Genomic DNA, 17,617 nt, shown 5'->3' with positions numbered 1-17,617 from the left:
TAGAAAACGCTGCTGTAATATTTTTATTTGAGATGTCTATCAAATATTGATCTATTCCTCAAGACAAGCATCTTCAACTATTAAAAATGTAAGATTGGGTTGGTAAGTTCGTTGACCTTTTTTAAAACTTCAAACCCCTCATAATTTCTTAAAGTATTTATTGTTCCAAATAAATCCAACATTACGGCGGGCATCTGATAGAGCTTCTTGTGTATATCATCAGGTAGCAACCATTTGATACGTCATGTATGATTTCATTGTGGAATCATTGACAACTCATTATTTTAAAGAGAATAATTTCGGAAAACAAACGTTTCTAGCCATTTGAACCAAAATTTGTAATTAATTACTTACTTTATGATCAGACCCCAAAATCAAACACATATCGAGAAGTTTATTACCAACTTTGTAATTAGACCATGGCCTGAGAAATAAAACGTGTTCACAGCAAACTGTCTCAATGGTAGTACAATCCCCCACGCTTGGAGAAGGTCTCAACTAGCCGTTGACATGTTTGTGTACATACATTTAAATTGTGCGTTAAAAAAAGCATGTAATTTTACTATCACCTATAACATCTCATTTGACTGTTTCAAGCACAATCAAACTCTTGAGGATGACATTTTCTGTCTCCAAAATATTTGTCCTCCGTACAATAAGTGGACATCACTAGAGTAGTAATACTAGCAGCAGTGTCATTACAAAAAGGATGGCTTAAAGCTCATGAATGTTTTCTTTTTCCTCATTGTGAGAATTTACTGTATTACAAATTTTGTAAGAAAAGTGCAAGTGCAAGACATAAACCATATGAGCAAATAAGGCATGAGATATTTAGGAAGTAACCTGAACATTATGTTCTCTCACACAAGTACAGAGACAAATACAAGGCAGGCTAGGAGTTTATACTCTAAACGCATTTGGTAACTCTTCCTCCTTCCAAAAAGCAAGATACAAAATGTGTACGCTTCACAAATTTGTACATTTGATCTTCCTCTGTAACAAGTTCACCGATTTCCTTACTCTGCATAGTTTGACATACTCAGGTATTCCAGCCCCTCAGTTCTGCAAGCCATGATCTTTCGGAAAACTTCCCTCACTTGGCACTCCAGTGGATCCAGACCACCTTTAAAAGATTCATAAATCAAATTCAACTCCTCTGTAACCTGTTCAACTTCAAATTTCTGCTCCTCTGTTAATGGAAGCTGGACTGAATCCACCAGGTCTGTCAAGTGTTGGGTACATCTCTCCACTTGATATATCTCCTTCAACAAGCCATTTGAGTTCCGGCGTTCACGCTTCTTAGACTCCTCCAAGATTCGTTCGTGAAGTGAGGTTATGGGGGTGCTCCATGAGAACTGCCGCGGTATTGAAAAATGGATATTCAGACCCCTATCCTGACAAGGAATCGCTGCTACAAGAGACCACAAGACAAACAACAGAACAGAGTACATTGTAAACACAGGAATAGCAAGACCATTGGTTGCAGCAGTCTCATTTGCACGAGGTGGAGCCAAGTTATTTGCAATGGATTGCAGTTGCTTGGCTGCAGACCAGGAGCGAGATACACTCCAAGAATGAGACCGAGAATGCCCTGAGTGGGAATGCTTATCTTTGCTTGTGTTATGACGTCCAAAAGATCGGTTGCGTTGTGAAAAAGCAGACCCAGTGTCATCAAGCATTGCCAGTGCCAAATCCATCAATGCCTTTCTTGCTCTCCGAAACATGCCTTCACTTAATGCTCTCTTTTTAGAGTCCAAGGCAGACATGACAATCTCCAATTGTTTTTGCCACACCCGAATCTTCTCAACCCCTTCACGGCTCGCATTACAAATATCAAGTGCCTTCACTGAACTCTCAAAGAATTCAGAAATTATTCGATCAAGAGGGGGTTTTGAGATCTGTTCCTTCTTATTCAGTAGAATGGCCCTGAATTCCTCCTGGCAGCAGACAAATGCATCAAGGAGCTTCAGCATCCATTGGATAGAGAGCAATTCATCATCACTGACCCCACAAAGCTCATCGAATCTATCTGTGACCAGCTTCTGGAATGATTCAAGCCCTGTATCATGGGATCCGGATTCATGACTCACCTCCAAAGAATGAACCTGCTCCCGCCTGATACCAAATAATGAACGGCCAATGGAGGAAAATGGTGTTGAGGGGCCCTGACTATCCGACGACATTGTCAAACTTCAGAGATTACTCCCCCTCAAGATACTCAGTATTCTACACCAAAAGCCCAAAATCAACAGATCAAAGAAACCCACCATGAAGGCTTTTTTCTAATTCAAATGTATCTGATCCTGAGGCATCTAAATTCATCATAATTAAACACTCAATATCCAATTGGTCAAATTCATTAACTTCAAAGCGGATCCAATCAACAGATTGATCAAATTCCAATCCTGAAAGCCAAACTCCAATCACAAAATATCTTACCTCCCAATCATATGCTCTCCATCACTTCAAACTCGAACAAAAGAATTTGCAAAACCATGCTCAAGATCAAACAATTTCTTCGTAATTGACTTGATTCTGGGGCAAAAACAGTGTCAACTAACAATCAAATCTTTTTTCCCTGAAAACTTCAGAATTGTCAACACCCAGATGCAAATTCAAAAAAGCTTCAAATAAATTAAAGATTTTCCAGAAAACCATGTAAGGAAACTGCAAGTGCAAGAACACAGATGAAGAAAATCTAGAAGTGGAGAATAAAGGGAATACCTTTGAACTTCGAATCAGGTACTCGGAACACATTTAACATGAGTCTTTCAGAAGGATCGAGTTCAAAGGGAAAGCACAAAATAAGAACTTTGAAGCTTTTACAAGTAAAAAGTAGTCGTAACAAGCACAAGCGCATAACAATGGGCAATGGCAGATTCGCAAACCCTAGCGAAGGACCGAAGCCCTCGCTTTGGTTGTCGTCAGTTGAAGGAACTGATGTAACGAAACGAAAATAACGTGAAAACTGAAAACGCCAAATTTTTTAAAAAATAAAATTAAAACCATCAACTTCCTCAACAATATTTTTTCCTTTTGAAAAATCATGTGAACTAAACTAAAATAATTGGGTAGCACATCAATTTCCCTTACAGTTCTTTGATTTATAATAATATAGGCATTAAAAAATTTTTTTTAAATAATAAATTGCCGGAGGAGGATTACGGATAGAATAAAAATTATGTACAGAAACCGCAGCATCAGTTTTAATGGAATAAATGTTAATAGCACGACGTTTGATAAGATATCTTTCAATTAAGTTTAAATATTAATATTAGGGAAAATGACACAAAAATTATACTTGAACTTGCAAATGCCAAAATGATCACCTGAATTTGTAAAATCCTAATTTACTCATAAGTGACCAATTTGACATTTATAAATTTGTTGAAATGATCACACTACCCTCCATTTTATTTATTGTTTTTAAAAAACCAAAGTCCTCATTAGTCAGCCGGTCGCCGAAACTCTAACAGCCAGAAACAAGTTTTTTGAAAATTTTTACAACTTCAGAATAACAGTTAACAACTTTTATAACGCTATTAATAACTTCAGTATAGTAGTTAATAACAAATTTTTCAGAAAATTCAATAATTGGTCGCCGGAGCTCTGACGACCAGAAACAATTTTTTTAAAAAATTTTACAACTTTAATATAACGGTTAACAACTTTTGTAATGCTATTAACAATTTTAGTATAGTCGTTCACAATAGGTTTTTGAATTTATTAACAACATTATTGAAGTTGTAAAAATGTCACTTTTTGAATTTTCCAAAAAAACTTGTTTTTAACTGCTATATTGAAGTTGTTAATAACGTTGCAAAAGTTGTTAACCATTATAGTGAAGTTGTAAAAATTTTAAAAAAAATTGTTAAAGTTGTAAAAATGTTATTTTTTTGAATTTTTAAGAAAACTTGTTGTTAAATGCTATATCAAAGTTGTTAATAGACGTACATAAGTTGTTAACGACGTTACTAAAATTGTAAAAATACTACTTTTAAATTTTTTAAAAAATCTATTATTAACTGCTATACTGAAATTGTTAATAATGTTACAAAATTATTAACCATTATACTGAAATTGTAAAAATTTAAAAAAAAAAGTTGCTAAAGTTGTAAAAATGCTATTTTTTTAAATTTTTAAGAAAAGCTGTTGTTAAATACTATACCGAAATTGTTAATAGAGTTACGGAACTTGTTAACGACATTACTGAAGTTGTAAAAATGCTACTTTTTGTATTTTCTAAAAAACTTTTTGTTAACTGCTATACTGAAATTATTAATAGCATTACAAGAGTTGTTAACTGTTATATTGAAATTGTAAAAAATTTTAAAAAAATTGTTTCTGGAGCTCTAGTGACCAATTGTTTAATTTCCTGAAAAACCTGTTAACTGCTATACTGAAGTTGTTAACAAGGTTTTAAAAGTTGTTAACCGTTATACTGAAATTGTAAAAAAAATTTTTAAAAAAAACTAGTTGCTAAAGTTGTAAAAATGCCATTTTTTTTAATTTTTAAAAAAACCTATTATTAAAATGCTATACCGAAGTTGTTAATAGAGCTGTGGAATTGTTAACAGCATTACTGAAGTTGTAAAAATGCTACCTTTTGAATTTGCCGGAAAACTTCTTGTTAACTGCTATATTAAAGTTGTTAATAGCATTACAAGAGTTGTTAATCATTATGCTGAAATTGTAAAAAAATTTTAAAAAATTTGTTTCTGGCCACTAGAGTTTCGTCGACCAATTGTTGAATTTTCTAATAAACCTATTGTTAACTGTTATACTGAAATTGTTAATAGCATTACAAAAGTTGTTAACCATTATAATGAAGTTGTAAAAATTTTCAAAATAATTGTTTCTAGCCACTGGAGCTCTAAAGACCAATTGTCGACCAGTCGTTGAGCTCCAACGACTGGCCGGTCAGTGGGGGTTTTGGTTTTTTAAAAACAACAAATAAAATGAAGGGTAATATAGTTATTTCAGCAAATTTATAAATACCAAATTGATCACTTGTGACTAAATTATGATTTTACAAATTCAGATAACCATTTTATCATTTCCAAGTTTAAGTATCATTTTTGTGTCATTTTCTCTTAATATTAGGTGGCACTTAGTGGGATATTTTATAGAATAATATATGATATATTATTATTTTATGTTCAATGGTACATTTATTTGTAACATGAGATAAAATATATATTTGACAAATTGGGACATACACCACATGATCAAGTTGAGCCAACCAACTAATTCAGCACAACTTGACCAGACCGTATGAATTTGAAAAAAAAAATTAGTTTATTACTTTTCATGGACTAAATAGTACATAAAATTTTGATTGTTTTTCTTTCAGAAGAAAAATATAATCTATATAATTTCAATTTTAATATTCTATACCAATTCTCCGCAAACAAGGACTAGTTTTTACCAGGTTTAAATCTTACAGATAGAAAATATAATTTATGACACCAATTTCTTGTGTAGACCAAAACAATGCTTAAATTTCGTTGGCAGGAAGGGAAAAAAATGTTTAAATCTAGTTAAATAACACTATATGCCAAATAATTTTATGAAAAATTATCATTCGATTTTAAATGAGGAGCTTGTTTTGGAGTTGAATTTTAGGATTTTAATTCACTTTGCTTCTTATATTTATCATTTTTTAAATTAATTTATATAACACATAAACTAAGATATAATTTAATATTTTAAAGAGATTAGGACATATTTATTAAAATTAAATAATTTTTTTAGCATTCTTAATCTACCAAAATTAATTAAATGACTTGTACATTCAAAATTGAAGAATTACAATTTACAAGAACCCATAAAATATTTTTACAAATCATATTAATGATATTATAATTAATACTGCTTTCGGTCCTAAATATAAAAACTAGTTTTTAGGATAAATTGTACTATAAATTAGCTCTTATATTTGTGAGTGAAGGTAGTATTATATATATACACACACTCTATCAAATAATAAATTTTTTTGACCCAAAAAATATAAAATTTTTAAGTCATAAATAATACAATTCACTTCGTGCGCAAACCCAAAAAAAAAAAAACAGCACAAGATTTTTACTAGTTTAAATGTAATTTGTAATTAAATAAGGCCACACCGCCAAATAGGGGTGTTCAAGGCCGGCCCGTCCCGGTCGGCCCGTTCCGGTCCCGGTCTTATTGGGACGGGACGGATCCGTCCCGAAATTTTTCGGGACGGGACAAAAAAGGGACCGGGACGGGACGGGACACGGGACGGAGTCGTCTCGTCCCGGTCCCGTCCCGGTTCCTTTTTTTAAAAAAAAAATTAATTTTTTTAATTTTTATATAATATCATTTTTTTCATTTTTTTTTAAGATTTAAGACTATTGTATGGAACTATGGATATATTTATTTAGAGTTTTTATATTTGTTAATGATTTGAGATTATTGATGATTAGAATTTTTATCAAGTTTTTATTGTGTTAAAAGCTTTTGTTTAGAGTTTTTAATAACTATTATATGTAATATTTTGAGCTTTTGTTTAAGAGTGCCCAAACAAATAAAAAAGATGTTTTTATAAGATTTAAGCTCAAAAAAATATAATTAAAAAAATCAGATTTTTAAAAAAAATTAAAAAAATTAAAAAAAATTAAAAAAATTAAAAAATAATAATTTCGGGACGTCCCGGTCCCGTCCCGACCGGGACCGGGACAACCCCGGGACGGGCCGGGACACGGGATAGAAAATCTGTCCCGTTACTGTTCACCGGGACGGAACCGGGACGGGCCTGTCCCGGTCCCGATCCGTCCCGTGAACACCCCTACCGCCAAACAACCGCAAAATCAAGTGCAATGCGGGTCAATACTTGACCTAAGCCAACTCATGAATGTTTTTAGGTGGACTAACAGGCACATGAGATGGATAAATTGGACAGCCAAAGGTTACAATCAAAGTACAAGGCTATATTATTGATTAGGACGAATTACAATGAGGTTTCAAACAAAAAAAAAAATTAAAAAACAAATCTCAGAAGTTGTCATTCTCATTATAGGACTTGTTATTATAAGCTGTTGAAATTGTTATTGGGATCTTTTGGTAATTATTTCTCTTTTGTGGGATTTGATTATAATTCTCCTATTAATTATATACATCAAGATAATAGCTAGTTTTTCTTATAAAGTAGTTAGTTATACCATATGAAAAAAAGTTAGCACAATAACCATATTATTACCTCACATCCTGAATGTAAGAATAAGTTGGAGATTGATTTAAGTCTTCAATATAAAATCTTAATTTATTTTTATCTCCCTGTTTTATAACTTTTTATCAAAATATCATTTGTATCAGAAATTAAAAATACTCCAGTTGGATTTTCCAATCAGACTCCATTTTGTAGAAAAAAGCCCTTACCAACATGAGACCAATAATCCCAAAATATACGCCCGTCTAATCTAATATAATGCACCTAACAATTTGTATGACTTGCAAGCTCGAACATCCTTGCAACATACTCCTCCTATACTTGATATAGGACTTAATTATTGAGTTAATTTTAGTCCTGAATATAAAAATTATTTCTAATATTTATTAAATTTTTTAAAATTATTTCTATTGATACTCTTTCAATCATAATCAAGTAAAAGGGAGAAAGAGGATATTAAGAAAAATGATTATGATGTCTTAAGAAAAACATATCATATATCTTATAATTAACTAACTTTTCTAACTTTTTTAATTTAATCAGATTAGTTAAATAGGTCATATATTAAGAATCGGAGGAGTATCATAATTAGCTTAAGAGATTTTTTTAAAAGAAAACTGTGTAGTTTTATTTTTGAGAGAATTGTTTTTTCATTAACAGATATTCAATACATTAATATTTTATTGAAACGAGTAGTCTCCTTTAAGAAAATCTAGAAAATTATTTTTTAATAACAAAATGTGATGTGCAAATTATAATTATTTTAATTTATATAATTCAATTATTGCATTTTATATTTAGAATTTAAAAAATAAATTAAAACATGAGAAGTCGGTAGCTTGTTATTGGGATACCTTATTTTGTTTTTATTTTTATAATAACAAGTGGATGGATTGAAAATGGGACATAATAATAATAATAAGAGAGATGCAGTAGCTGGGACGTGGAACATCATTGACCACTGAAACATAATGTATTTATTATTTAAAAAATCAACGAAGAAAAAAATGACATGACACGAAAACAGCTTTCACATATATATATTTTTTAAATGATGATGAAAAAAAATACTTTTATTTTGTTCACAATACCCATAATTATTTTTATAGAAGTCACTTTTGGTCGATTCAGTGGACTATTAATGGGAATTTTGAATCCGAGAAATCACACTGAAGGATCTTGCCGCTTAGCCGAAAAGAATGAAATAATACATAACTACAAATCATAAACCGTGCACATGTAAATTATAAAACCTTTATGAGAAAACATAGTGCTATATAAGCTTAATTTTAAATCACGGATAATATTTCTAAGTTACGGAAATTTAATTGAGTTATATTCAATTCGCAGTAATATTTTTTGGCAAATGACAAAATGATACTCCCTTCAAGACCTATTTTATAGTATATTTAATATTTTATGTATTTAATACTCCTCCGGTCCTAAATATAAAACTCATTTTGTAGTATAAAATTTTACATTACAAAATGAGTCTTATATTTAGAACCGGAGGAGTATTAAATACATAAAAATGTTAAATGTTACAATAAGTTAATAAACAAATAAAATTACTAAAGAAGCCAAAGAGGAAGGGCTAAGAAACAATTTTAACGTCTGAAAGAGAAAATGTATGAAGCAGTGACAAAATCTTCTACTAAGCTATAGTTAAAACATGGGAGTCTGGAAATGAGTTTTGGTACTCATCAACTCATTATATTTGCACCGTTCAGATCTGATTTAGATGATCTGAATTTAGTTTTTTTAATTATTTTTTAAATAATTATTTTAATGGGTGTAGAATAAAAATTAAAAATAATGAATATCTTAACCATTATTTTTTTTCAAAAAAAAAGAAGTTAGTTAAAAATAATTGATTAACAATATTAAAGCAATATCATTAATATCAAATCTGGACAGTTCGGATTTCTCATCCACTGATGATGAGCAATTAAGCACCCAAACCGAACTCAGGAGATTGGAGTAAAGATGAAGGCATTGCAAAATTAATGGATAGTTGGCATTGGTTTGGAGTTTGTTTCTAGGGAAAATTTCACTGTAGGACCACAGAAGACAATTAATATCAAAGAGCCCCCAAAACTTTCTGAAACCTCACTGCAGGATCAAGGGACCAATCTGATATTAATTTTTAGAGTGAGATTACAATAATATCCCTCCCGTTTATTTTATTAAAAAATAAATATTTACCGGAGTTACTGTTCCGGCCACCGGAGGTCGGAGGTCCAGCCACCGGCGCTCAGGTGGCCGCCGTCGGGGTTCGGTCACCGGTGGCCGGAACAGTAACTCCGGCGGGATCTCCGGTGGCCGAAGTTTTTTTGTTTAAAACAAAGTGGCCAAGGGAAGGTTTGAACCCAGGACCCCTTGGCACACAAAAGACTTGTAACCACCAAGCCAAGCAACCCATTCAATCATAAAATGCAAATAAAACTATATATAACAAAATAAACGCAACAGTCCAAATGTAAGTGAACAAGTGAAATTAGACGATTTACAAATGGAATTCAGAAATTTGCAACAAAAATTAGGCAATTTACAAATAACATAATAGAAGTCATAACTCAAAATGCAAGTATTTAAGTGCAAATGAGCAAGTAAAATTTACAATAAAAGTTTATGGATTTACAACCCAAATTTGGTAAACACAAGAGAATTCACAACCCAAAATGTAAGTGTTTGAGTGTAAGTGAACAAGTGAAATTAGACGATTTACAAGTGAAATTCAGCAATTTACAACAAAAATTAGACAATTTACAAATAACATAATGGAACTCACAATCCCAAATACAAGTGTTTAAGTGTAAATGAGCAAATAAAATTTGAAGATTTACAACAAAAGTTTATAGATTTGCAAGTGAAATTCGACAATTTCACTTGCTCATTTGCACTTAAACACTTGCATTTGGGGTTATGACTTCTATTATGTTATTTGTAAATTGTCTAATTTTTGTTGTAAATTGTTGAATTACACTTGTAAATCGTCTAATTTCACTTGTTCACTTACACTCAAACACTTACATTTTGGGTTGTGAATTCTCTTGTGTTTGCCAAATTTGGGTTGTAAATCCATAAAATTTTATTGTAAATCTTCAAATTTCACTTACTCATTTGCACTTAAACACTTGCATTTGGGGTTATGACTTCTATTATGTTATTTGTAAATTGCCTAATTTTTGTTGCAAATTTCTGAATTCCATTTGTAAATCGTCTAATTTCACTTGTTCACTTACATTTGGACTGTTGCGTTTATTTTGTTATATATAGTTTTATTTGCATTTTATGATTGAATGGGTTGCTTGGCTTGGTGGTTACAAGTCTTTTGGTGTGCCAAGGGGTCCTGGGTTCAAACCTTCCCTTTGGCCACTTTGTTTTAAACAAAAAAACTTCGGCCACCGGAGGTCCCGCCGGAGTTACTGTTCCGGCCACCGGTGACCGGACCCCGACGGCGGCCACCGGTGACCGGACCCCGACGGCGGCCACCTGAGCGCCGGTGGCCGGACCTCCGACCTCCGGTGGCCGGAACAGTAACTCCGGTAAATATTTATTTTTTAATAAAATAAAAAGGGAGGGGTATTATTGTAATCTCACTCTAAAAATTAATATCATATTGGTCCCTTGGTCCTGCAGTGAGGTTTCAGAAAGTTTTGGGGGCTCTTTGAATTATTTGTCTTCTGCGGTCCTACAGTGAAATTTCCCCTTGTTTCTATTAGCTCCGATTTGTGAATCCTGAAAAGTGAAGTCGTTAAACATATGGGAAAAAGAACCGGTTCTTCCATAAATATTCTTTCATGGGAGATCTTTTAAAGCAAACGATTTCATAACAGAAGTGCTGACAGTATTGTATTTATATTTGTGGAACTGCAATTCATGATACTCCGGTTCTTAATATAAAACATATTTAATTAAGTTGATTACATTAAGAAAGTTAGGTAAATTAGTTAATTATAAAAAATATGACATGTTTTTCTAAAACATCATAATCATCTTCCTTAATATCCTTTCTCCCTAGCTCTTCTACTTGATTATAGTTAAGGAAGTATCTATAGGGGTAGTTTAGAAAAAATTTATAAATATGATAAATATGTCTTATATTTAGAACTAAAATCAACTCAATAATTAGGTCCTATATTAAGAACAGAAAGAATAGTAAATTATCTACATCAAATCTAAATTTGTGATGACTCATGCATGTAATTATGCACCAAAAAAAAAGAAGGCAAAACTTTTAATTATAGTATGTCAAATTCACTCAAATTATGGGATGAAGCTCAGTAATAATTAATAAACCAATTCACCGATCCAGTCTCAAATTTGATATATTTGATATAATTACAGCTGTGTATTATAAAACTAGAGTTGGGAATTATATATTTTTCACTTATAAATTACAGAAAACTATGTAATATATGGATCATTTGAAATTTTAGTTTTCCATGTTCGTTACTAATTTTTAATTTTTAGTAACAATACTATCTATCATACTTAAATGAGGTTTTGAGTTCGCACCTAATATTATTATGTTTATACTTTGTACGTGTGAATGTGTTTAAATTGATTGTAATAAAAAAATATATATGGATATTTTTCTCTCCCAAAGTTTTATTGTAATTTCTTTAAGGCAAAGTCCAAAAGCATAAATATGTTTCTACCAGGGCCCTAGAGTGTGATTTCCCCCACAATAAACTTGTTCCTGTTTTATAATTTATATTAATCTCACTAGATGATAAACAGCAAAAGCTTAAATTAGAACGAAAAAAATGTGATTTTTTTTCAATCTAATTTTCTTTAAAAAAAAAAAAAGACTATCTATTTTAATTTGTTGCATGTCGTGTCATGTTGCTTGTTGTACTAATAAATAAATCACAACAAGTTTTAAAAATATTGAAGTCAACTGGCACGTCACAACAAAAATAAATTAATAAGAATCGTTAAAAAAAGATAAGAATGAAAATAGGAAATTAGAGGGAATCAAAATTGTTCCAGATGTGTGAGCCATGACTTTTTAAGGAATTTAATTTAATTTAATTTAAAAGAAAATGATTGCGTGAAACATTATCCATGAAGGAAGAAGATGCTGCTATCATGGAAGGCAGTGCCTGGCAGACACAAACTCCTGACTCTTCAACCCAACCAAGAGACAGCAATTATGAACTTGTCTCCAGTTTCCATCAATATTCCATTCCACTAATCCTTATTTTATTACTAGCTCCAGTCGTTTATAAACTATAAATAATACTCTTCTAATCCTTAATATAAGACTTATTTAATTAATTTAATTAGATTAAATTAAGTAATTATAAGAAATATGACATGTTTTTCTTAAAACACCATAATATCCTCTTTTCTTCTTTTACTTGATTATAGTTGGGAGAGTATCTACAGGGATAATTTAGAAAAAATTGATAAATATGAGAAATAAGTTTTATATTTAGAATCAAAATCAACTCAATAATTATGTCTTATATTAAGAACTAGAGGAGTATCTTATAATTAAAATAAAAAATAGTATTTTAAAATTCACACGCACATATGTATAATCACTTTTATTTACTCTTTTCAGCTGCATGAATTTGATAATAAAAATATGAAAAAAAAAAAGGTTTAATTTTGCCGGTCTTTATAGTATTACTTGATTTTTGATCAAGTCCCCTGTAATTCTTTTTCAATTAGGCACTTGCAATTTCTCAAAAACATGCAGTAATTTTTATATTCATAATTTGTTAATTATGACTGACGTGTGGATGCTTGCTAAGAGATATGTTAGCCACTACAAATTACAAAATAAAAAAATAATAGAATAAAATTTATTTACTATCGTCATTAAAAAGATTATTAGGATCATAATCGTTTACAATTTGATGGGTAAGAATCAAGTCAGCAGCTATTAAAATCATTTTTCTTAAAATTATAAGTATATAGACTAATATATATATATATATAATTGGAGAAATAATAGGGGGGAAAAGAAGAAGGAGGCCTGATCAAAGATTGCATTATTAAAATTTTTAAAAATATTTTCATTTAACGGAATAAACTTTTGAATTCAATTATTTTGTGTGTTTTCCTTTATTGCTCACCTAGAAACTCAGCCTGCTCATAATTTGTAGATTAGGTTGGGGTTTTTTTTTTTGGTGATTCCTTTTTTTTTTTTTAATTGTTGTCATTTTAAATAATTTTAATTTATAATACTTCTCAGAAAGTTGTTTTCCGAACCATTTCACGTGTAGTATTTACTATTTCCCCACCAAATATTTCAAGTCCAGTTAACAATACATGTCAATTGTGTTGACAATTTCATCCATTATAGTCTAAATCATTTTTAATGAAAAAATCTTACTGCCGTAAGAGACCATACTTCAATGAATTGACATCTTGGTGATAATTACGTGAAGAAGAAAGGCTGTCAAAGTTGGATCCAGATCAAATGAATCATGTATGAACACGTGTTTCAAATTTCAAATGGGAAAAATAAAAGGGGCTTTGTCAACTAACTGAATTTAGACATTCTATAAGCTTTGATAATGACGGGTTGGAGAAAGATACACAGGCATTATGATTTTTTTTTCCCCAACTGTTAATCCCTCTTTTTTTAAAAAAAAAGAGGAAATGATTTAATCATGTGGATAGAAATCTAACTTGGATATTTTCATACCATAATTGTCCTAGAAAAAAAATTGTTATTCATGACTAATAAACAATATAACTTCCATAACCTGATATATTCATTGATGATTGAATTTTTCAGAAAATTGCTATAAAATTCTAAAAATATATATAATTACAGAAAAAATGCCAATAACAACATAATAACAAATTTTAGTGTATAAAATAACAACTCACTAATTATTAGAACTTTTTTATAATTATTTTTTTTTTCCTTTTCTTGAAACCTCATACAAAATTTCCCTTGATTTTTTACATCTTACCAATGATTTCTTTAAATAAACTCTATACAATGATATTAAATTGTAATAATTCTAAATTGACACCTATGTATAATATAGAATCTATAAAATCAAATGTCACCCTTCATAAGCCATAAAAGGGTAACTCATCTTTGAACTATGCACAGGACCCTCAATTTAATTTATACACAAGATTGCGAAGCTACATTTATATAGAAACGGATCACTGTAGTATATAAAAATAAATAAAAGCAAACAAATAAAAACTGCCTAGATCTTGTCCATGAAGAACAATCCATTTCAACCGTCGCTAGTTTTCAATGGCCTAGTATCCAAACTTCAGATTAGAAACTCTTAATTTACATCCAACCTCCATTAATTTCCAAACCACCACAATTTCCAAGAAAAATCTCAACACTTTAAACTTCCAGACATGCATCCTCAAGCATTATTTATTTGATCATAATTTGAAACTTCCTTAAAGACTCTCACAAGAGTAAAAGATAAAAGCTAAATATTATAAGGAAGTTTGAATTATGTGTGACCAACACACTGATTAGCGAGTCACAAGCGAGCCTACATTCATATTAAAGGAGTGTTCATTCACATCAGGACTATGAAGGAAGCAACCACGACCTAAAATTAATTTCTGATACATTGTTCGAAGAGCCAGAGATTTAAGGGAACATTTTGGGGTTAAGAATGATCTAAAACCCTTGCTACATCATCGGGCTTGCACTAGACCAATGGAGTCATAATACAACTGAGAGTGATGACAATGGCCAATTCTGATCACAATGGTAGCAACTAGCAAGAAAAAAATAAATGAAAGAGAGAGAAGAAAAAGAAAAAGGGAAGGATACCATCTCTCTTATCAGAGGCTTTGCTTCATGATTTGATTGGTCTATTCACAAGCCAGTTTGGTGTCAAAGCTGCTCAAACATATTGCGAAAGCCTGGAAAGCAGATAGAGGGTATCGGTAGTCCATGGTGAACATATCTTTCCCAACTTTGCCAAACTGCAGAATTATCTTATCATGATCTGGTGGGGCCGGCTGAGATGGTGTGGGTGCGCCAGCAGCTGGCTGGGTGGCCGCGATCAACTGGAAGTTTTTGACAGAAGCAACCGTCACCCGTCCTCGGAAGTTGAGGCACCAGCATTGAAGCTGTTCATGCCATCTTGGAGGTTTGTTCTTCAGAACCAAGGGTCTCATCTTGTTATCCTCTTCATCATGCTACAGGATGCCCCAATGTCAGAAAATCGTGCACTACTGAAACTCAATGGAGTGGTCTAGACTTTGAGAAGGAAACTACGGAATGAATCCTCAAGGGCACAAGGAAGCAGCTCTGGCTGGCCAGGAACTGTGCCGTCTGTATCGAGTGCAGAGACTGGAATTGAATGCATCATACAGTGCATTCTCCTTGGGCCTCGTGTCCCCAGCACATTTAATTCATACGTACCTGAGCTATGTTGTATAGGTACCAGATGGGACCTTAGGTGAGACCCTTTTGGAATTGAACCTTCGGCTTGTCCTTCCGGTCCCCGGAGGGGGTATCTGGGCAGTAGTATATGGTGGCTGTGTATCATATATTATGAATTTTGTACCAAGAAATTTGATCTGACGAATGAAAGCAAAAGAACATTCCCAATCAGTGTGAGGGACCAACAATTTTAAATCAGAACAACAAAAAATTTATAAACATGATTAGTAAACGAACTCAGAAAAATTGGCAAAATTTATTGAAACAACAAATAAAATATCCTCCAAAATACCCTTCATACACGAGATAGCATATGCCAAATGAAAGATCGTCTTCTTCGGTTATTACTCACAAGTCATGATCACAGATTTTTCAATTTAACAGTTTTATCATATATGGGGTCAAGGATACAAGACAAAGTTTAAATCCATAAGAATTCCTTTTAGGTCAGTTCAGGAAACGGTTTTAAAACAGAATAGCATAACGAGTTAAAACACTTTATAAGAGTAGTGAACTAACCTCAGCTTTCCAATATAAGTGCTACTTGATCTGGAGATTGTTGTCAGCATCCATGGAAATAACATACTCTGTGTAAGTTGTTCTTCTCGTCCTTTGGCAGATAGAAGAAATTTTCCATTTTCAACTAAAAAGCTGCAAATAAAGAATAAGAAACAAAAATATATTAAAAAAAAAAGAAAAAGGCATAAGCAATGAGTTCAGTGCATTAGAATATGGTAGAAAAATCAAATTACATGCAGACATATTCTAGCTTTCTCTGATTCTCATGTCAGTGACATGAGTGAATGCCAGCAAAAGAGAGAATGCTATACAAACCTTAAACACGACATAAGTAAGACACATTCAAAATCTTCTCTACTACTTCCCTTCGGCAGCCAAATAATACCATTTTAGCATCAAGAGAAGCAACAGTATGAATTTGCTGCTAAGCAATTCATGATCATGTTGATTGAGTCAAAAACCTTGATATGAGACTTAATGTCAATGTATACATGCCATGCTTTAAGCATCTCTAAGGATGTCATTTGGAAGTTTGAAAAAACAAGGAAAAAAGGGACAACAGTTGAATCACAACTTGGAAAACAACATGATCTGTATGCACGTCATTGCATGTGGATGGAAGAGATTACCAAATGTATAAAGGAAGACTTACCAGGGCTGAGACAAAGGAATAGATGGTATGTTTAAATTAGATTTATCTCTTTTGATAAAACACTGAATCATTCCGTCTCTTGGTCCAGGCTGAAAGGTCAAAATGAAAAAGAATCAGGGTTTTGCTTCACCAAAAGTATTACTTCCGCAGAAATGTAACCAATAAGTCAACCAAACAGGTCAATCAGTAATGCAGAAGTTGTGAAGCAAACCTGCTTCAGGGACACAGGGAAAGTAGCTTTCCACAGAATTCTGGGCTCTTCACAATTTCCTTGCACATGTTCCTCCAAGACGGCAAACTGCAGCACATGCACAACATGCTTTCGAGCAGGCCATGTGCTCTCACTCTCCTCTAGCCTTCTAATACATCATATAGCAATTCTGGGGGCAGGCTTGCCCAGCGGCGGCTGCTTGGAATAACTAGAGGCTGATCATGCAAATCTTGAAAAGATCCATGAGACTTTCCTCGGTGGTGGCCAGTCAGCCTGACATCAAAACTCCGCCTAGATAAGCTCCCAAAACTATCCCTTACATCACGAACTATGTTCGGAATGACATCTTCCAGCACAGTCCCAGAAGACCACTATATATCTCTGTCTTAGAATTTCGGGACTATATACGAGCACCATGCACATATGGCTGCCATGGAAAGGAGAGACTCAGTTCAACACAAAGATATAATTCTTTTCCTTTCTCTATTATCCTTCTCTTCCTTAGAAAAATAATCACTAATATTTAAGAATCCAGATTAACTATCATCACTTCATCTGATCAACATTTTAAGATCTTGAAATCTCCGTTTAAAAATCCATATATTCAGACGATGAGTCAAATAACAGAGGATAATAAAATATCTG

General features: G+C 32.3%; 1 protein-coding gene and 2 pseudogenes across 3 annotated transcripts; all 3 read right to left on the bottom strand.

Annotated features, from left to right (window-relative positions):
• Positions 1–640: 640 nt before the first annotated feature.
• Positions 641–2,861, bottom strand: LOC114712842 (uncharacterized). 3 transcript variants are annotated; one of them, XM_028897397.1, is made up of 3 exons: positions 2,725–2,861; positions 2,440–2,585; positions 641–2,226 (listed from the first exon to the last, which is right to left on the bottom strand). In XM_028897397.1, exon 3 carries the CDS (start codon positions 2,181–2,183, stop codon positions 1,017–1,019), a length of 1,167 nt encoding a protein of 388 aa, XP_028753230.1. In that variant the 5' UTR covers positions 2,184–2,226; positions 2,440–2,585; positions 2,725–2,861; the 3' UTR covers positions 641–1,016. The 3 variants fall into 3 exon arrangements, with proteins under 3 accessions (XP_028753230.1, XP_028753228.1, XP_028753229.1); XM_028897395.1 differs by having other exon boundaries at positions 2,440–2,578; XM_028897396.1 differs by having other exon boundaries at positions 2,440–2,535.
• Positions 2,862–14,819: 11,958 nt separating this feature from the next.
• On the bottom strand, positions 14,820–16,163 carry LOC114712837 (tubby-like F-box protein 8; annotated as a pseudogene).
• Positions 16,164–16,233: 70 nt separating this feature from the next.
• LOC114712836 (tubby-like F-box protein 12) lies at positions 16,234–17,343 on the bottom strand (annotated as a pseudogene).
• Positions 17,344–17,617: the final 274 nt, after the last annotated feature.

Source organism: Neltuma alba, unplaced genomic scaffold (genome assembly GCF_004799145.2).
Source record: "Neltuma alba isolate B1F8T4 unplaced genomic scaffold, ASM479914v2 tig00011397_pilon, whole genome shotgun sequence".
Classification (NCBI taxonomy): Eukaryota; Viridiplantae; Streptophyta; class Magnoliopsida; order Fabales; family Fabaceae; genus Neltuma; species Neltuma alba.
Note: the sequence above shows the minus strand (reverse complement) of the source record. Positions and strands in the feature narration are given on the sequence as shown.

Bases quoted from the DNA above. Each gene is read 5' to 3' on its own strand.
- LOC114712842 (XM_028897397.1), bottom strand. From the start codon at position 2,183: ATGTCGTCGGATAGTCAGGGCCCCTCAACACCATTTTCCTCCATTGGC.